We start from the raw sequence: 5,789 nt of genomic DNA on the forward strand, positions 1-5,789 counted from the left end.
ATCTACTATAAAATATTTGTCTTTAGTAGTTGATGACATACAATCAACCAAGACTACATCCAGCTTCCGACTCTCTCTGATCTCATCAAGAAAACCACTAGTCAACTTCAACATTCCCAATTTCACATTATCCACAGTCACCTTGCATACCCAACTTAAATATATGAATTGTTCAATCAAGTTCAACTCTCTAAACATCAACGTCGACATGTGCAAGGATTTCCAACTCAGAGCATCTGCTACAATATTGGATTTACCAGGATGTTAGTTCTAACCAAAGTCGTAATCCTTCAAAATTTCCAACCATCTTCTCTGCCTCATATTCAACTCCTTCTGATCAAACAAATACTTCAAACTCTCTTGGTCGCTAAATACCTCAAATCTAGAACCATATAAATAATGTCTCCACAACTTCAGCATGAAAACTACAACTGCCAACTCTATATCATGAGTAGGGTAGTTCCTCTCATTAACCTTTAATTATCTTGAAGCACGAGCTACAACCTCATTAACCTTTAATTATCTTGAAGCACGAGCTACAGCCTGCACATTCTTCATAAGCATACCACCCAATCCCATCCTGGATACATCACAATATACTATAAAAGGTTCCTTCGGATCTAGAAATATCAACATTAACACTGTTGTCAACTTCTTTTTCAATTCTCGGAAATTCTCCTCGCACAACATATCCTACACAAAAGTTTGACCATTTCGAGTCAACTGAGTCAAAGGTAGGGCTAACTTAGAAAAGCATTTGATAAATCTTCTATAGTAATCAGCCAACCCTAAGAAACTTATGCTATCTGTAACTAATTTTAGAGCCTCCCACTATAGCACTGCATCTACCTTAGTAGGGTCCAATACTATACTGCCACTGGAAATCATATGACTGAGAAAACTCACTTCTCGCAACCAGAACTCATATTTGGATAACTTGGCATACAACTTCTTCTCTTTCAACACTTGTAGTACAATATGAAGATATCTAGCATGGTCTTCATCTGATTTAGAATACACAAGAATATCATTAATAAACACCACTAGAAACTGATTCAAATAGTAACGGAAGATTCTATTCATATACTCCATAAACACACCAGGAGCATTAGACATACTGAATGGCATCACCGAGTACTCATAGTGATCGTATCGTGTCCTAAATGCAGTCTTCGGGATATCTTCATCCTTCACTCGAATTGGATGTCAACCCAACCTCAAGTCCTAAAAACACATACACCCACAAACTGATCCATAAGGTCTTCAATCCTAGGAAGAGGATACTTATTCTTGATGGTGATCTTATTCAGTTGACGGTAATCCATACCCAATCTCATACCGCCATCCTTCTTCTTCACTGATAACACCGGAGCTCCCCATGGTGACACACTTGGTTTGATGAATTTATTATTAAGCATATCTTCCAGTTGAATCTTCATCTCATTCAATTCTACTGGAAACATTAATCTATGGCGAACTCAACTTCTCTCTCTGGCGGTAAGTCAGTAATATCACCAGGGAACATATATGGGAATTCACATGCTATAGGCAGTTCATCCAAAGTCGCTTTACCCTTAACTTGCAAGGAAACAAACATCACAAACACTTGAGCTTCATATTTCATGAACTCTTCAACCTGTCTCGCAGAAATAAATTGCGAACCTTTCTCTTTTACAAACTCAGGAAATAATATTGTCTTGTTATAGTAATTTATATACATACAGTTGAACTCTATCTAGTTCATACCCAATATAACATCAAGTTGACTCGACAATAAGCAAACTAAGTCGATGCTAAAGTCCCTACCATATATTGTCAACAGACACTTCAAACAAACTAAAGAAGTAGTTACCGACCCATTTGTTGGAGTATCGATAACCATGTTGTCGTTCATAGCATACACCATAAGATTCAATCTCTTTATATAATCAATAGATATAATGGCATGTGTCTCACCAATATCAATGATAGTAATCAAAGGAATGTTATTAATGAAACAAGTACCTCGAACCAGATTATCATATTTGGGTGCCTCTACACCACTAAGAGTAAATACTTTCCCACCATATTTAACATATTGTGTCTTCTTAGGCTTTTGACACTGTGTGCTAATATGACCAGCCTCTCCATAGTTGAAACAAGTTACCATAACACTCTTGCATTCATTAGCTCTATGCCCTGCCTTTCCACACTTGAAGCATATCAATGTAGAACACTCTGCAGCACAACGACCAAGAACTCCACATTTGAAATATTTGAGAGGAGCAGGTGTACCTCCCCCACTTTGACTTTTGGCACCATTATTCTTCTACTGAAACTTCTGTTTACCTTTACCATTCGGAACAATATAAGCCTTCCCACGATTATGTTACCCCTTTTCTTATCTATAACACTCTTGTAATGAGAGGATATAACACAATTGTCTTTATCATAGATACAACATTTCTTAACCAACATGGAGAGCTAACGGGTTTTCTGATACCCAATAAACGGTTTAATCTCTCGGCAAAGTCCATTCTCAAACTTAATGCACTTGGACATTTCAGCTTCTGCCTCATTATAGTGAGGGCAAAACCTAGATAATTCCTCAAACTTGACAGCATAATCTGCAACAGTCATATTCCCTTGCTTAAGTTCAAGGAATTCCACCTCTTTCTTGCTATGCACATCAGCCGAACAATATTTTTCCAAGAATGCACCCCTGAAAACAACTCAACTGATCATTGTACCATTAGCTTCAAACCTTTGTCTAGCATTGTCCCACCAGTACTCTACTTCTTCAAACAACATATAAGCACCATAAAGAATCTTTTGTGCGTCTGCACATGCCATCACTCAGAAGATTTTCTCGATCTCCTGTAACCAAGCATGTGCGCCTTCTGAATCATGCCTTCCTTTGAAGGTTGGTGGCCTATTTCTCATAAACCTGTCCAATCCACAAGATTCAGCACCTTCAACATGTGGATTCTGCTGAGCTTGCAACACTTGAGCCAAAGCGGTTAAAGTATCAACAATAGCATGATCATTTCTTCCAACCATGTTTCTGTTACAACAAAAAATAACTATTAGAAGAAACATTGTAGCAACAGTGTTCACACACTTGTCGTACACCAGGAACAAGTAAAATCACAACAACCTGGTCGGACGGACTGACCTGCTCTGATACCACTATGTAACACCCTAATCCCCTACTCAATATTTAATAAAATAATTCAAATAAAAATCCACAATTAGAGTGTCACGCATGCTTCAAAATAGCATAAAAACATCAATCACGAAATGGTCATGGAAAATAAGCAGCGGGAATAAACAAGTCTAAAAGTCTCAACAACAAAACTCCGACATAAATAAAGCATAACACAATAATGAATTACATCCCATCCTCAGTGTGACTCCTCTAAGACCCGATGATAAAATCTAAAGAGACATCAACATCATCCTCTAACTCAAGTGGCTACTCATGTACCTGATTGCATGTACTTCTGAAGAGTACATACGTCATAACAACCAACAGGGGATGATAGTACATCTAACAAATGTTAATGGAAAAATTCTGCAAAATGGGATAGTTATAATGAGTTATGAAATATCTCAATTACACTCAAGGCACAATCAAATAGATAACAACGAAAATACAACATGAATGCCACCAACTCTTTCTCAAAATGCATGTGGTACCAAATCATTGGGATCAGAGGTATGCTACTGATTTTCGCATGTCTCCAGTTCCTCTCAGAAGCGTGTCCCTCTCTGGACGTGAGACCGCCATAGTTCGTCTCTGAACAAGTCATCATTGGACCGAAGTCTTACCTATCTCTAAAATAAATGAATGCATGGCTATGAACAATACAAACATGCAAAAACATCAACACCACAAAATCACAAAACACAAATATCAAAACATCCTCAAAAAGGTTCCACTCTTGAACCTATAATTTGTCATTCACGGACCATTACTGTAATCCCTATCTGGATCACTATACTCAAATCGCCAATAAGTGTCTCATTGTAATTCCTCTATGGATTACTAGCCTAAAAATGTATTTTTAAAAACAATATCAATTATTTATCCTAAAAAAGGTAAAATTATGTTATTACCCTAAACTTCAACACATCAAAATACTCAATAAACTCAATAAACTCAAAACGTCTCAAAACTCATAATTTCTCAAAATTCTCAAAAACTCATAATTTCTCAAAATTCTCAAAAACTCATAGTTAAAGATTCTCGAGTGATAACTCTATTAGGATAACGATACACAATTTCTTTAATTTACTCAAAGGTGGCTCTAAGGTCACCTAAAAGACTCTAACATAAAAAATTACTCAATATTATCATCGAAAGACTCCCGAACTCGAAAAACTTCCAAAAATGCCAAAACTAAAAAAAAGAGTCTGAAAATGCCCGAAATCAGAAATCACCGTCGGAATTGGCTGCCGCTGTACCGCAATCTCGTAGGCCACCGCTACCGGATCGCGGCACGACATACCTGATCGCGATAAAAAATCACGATAAGTTGCGGAATCGCGAAAAAATGCGATCATGATGACCGTCGAATGTCCCCTTTATGACGCGGCCTGCCGCCACAGATCTCCGTTGAGCGTCCTAAATGTCGTTATGGTGAAAATCACTATGCGACTGCTATCACGATCATCATTGGCCGCCGCCATTTTGGCGCAACCCTCCCAATGCGGCTTTGCCGCCGTCGCAACCGCGACACAACTCTGCTTCCCATCGTTGCGACGATTCCCCTTGAACCGAGTTCGACTTTTTCCAAAAAAAATCTAATTTTTCAAAAATAACTTTTCCAATTTTGAAGTTTCTGCCAAAAAGTGATTTTTCATAAAGTAAATTAAAAATTAAGTTTCTCTGTATTTGGGAAAAATTCTAAACTCAATCGACTCAGAAAAACTTAGGGAAATATGACAGAGTTCTCAATATCACGCATTTAAGAAATAAAATGACACAAATGGAGTCATCCGAATTCACATGGGAAAAATCCAGACTCAACAGAAATTAAACCAACAAAAAAAATGATAACTCATATAATCGAATCATCACCAATACAAGGTTATAACATATAACAATAACTTATTTTATATGCACTCAAATCTCATATTCCTGTTAATTAGTAAATTACCAAAATACACATATACTCTAAAAACATCAAAATCAAATATAATGAATAATTCGCAGGAACGGTTAAAGAAAATACTTTAATTATAAGTTTTGGTGTTACTCCTAAAGCCAGGTCAGATGGGGTGTATCACAAGTCGAGATGTAGTTTTCAATGAAGTTGAGATAGCTTTCAATAAGACAGATGATGTTGTTCGAAGTATGAAGATCTTTGTAGAGGAACTGGAACATGAAGAGATTCATGTTGAGGTGGAGCATAGTGATGTTGAATTGCATAACTGATCGGTCACCATTTGCCCTTACTTTTCATCATCCATCCAGCATGAATCTTCAAGAATCGGTAACACTTTGTTCTTTCTTTTAGTTGATTTCCTAAGTTTTATCGCATTTCATAATTTCCTTCTTGTTTTATGTTTTATTAGTGGTTCATCTCTTTTTGTCGCATTTTATGCATTTCTGTGGTAGTTCTATTTGGTTTCCAAGTCCAACAATAAGCCCGAAAGATGCGTAAGGGAAGAACGGGAGTCAAAAATGGTTGCAAAGCGAAATATGCGTAAAACAGGTGCCTGACACGGGTGTCCGTGTCAGCTGACACGGCCCGTGTCAACTTATGTAGAAGGTGGAAAACTTGAAGGCAAAAACAGGGTGCTGA

General features: G+C 37.3%; 1 protein-coding gene across 1 annotated transcript; it reads right to left on the reverse strand.

Annotated features, from left to right (window-relative positions):
- Nucleotides 1-1,462: 1,462 nt before the first annotated feature.
- Nucleotides 1,463-3,039, reverse strand: LOC127102881 (uncharacterized). The gene is made up of 4 exons (XM_051040203.1): nt 2,927-3,039; nt 2,469-2,701; nt 1,853-2,217; nt 1,463-1,735 (listed from the first exon to the last, which is right to left on the reverse strand). Exons 1-4 carry the CDS (start codon nt 3,037-3,039, stop codon nt 1,463-1,465), a joined length of 984 nt encoding a protein of 327 aa, XP_050896160.1.
- Nucleotides 3,040-5,789: the final 2,750 nt, after the last annotated feature.

This window comes from Lathyrus oleraceus, chromosome 7, assembly GCF_024323335.1.
Source record: "Lathyrus oleraceus cultivar Zhongwan6 chromosome 7, CAAS_Psat_ZW6_1.0, whole genome shotgun sequence".
In the NCBI taxonomy this organism is placed as follows: domain Eukaryota; kingdom Viridiplantae; phylum Streptophyta; class Magnoliopsida; order Fabales; family Fabaceae; genus Lathyrus; species Lathyrus oleraceus.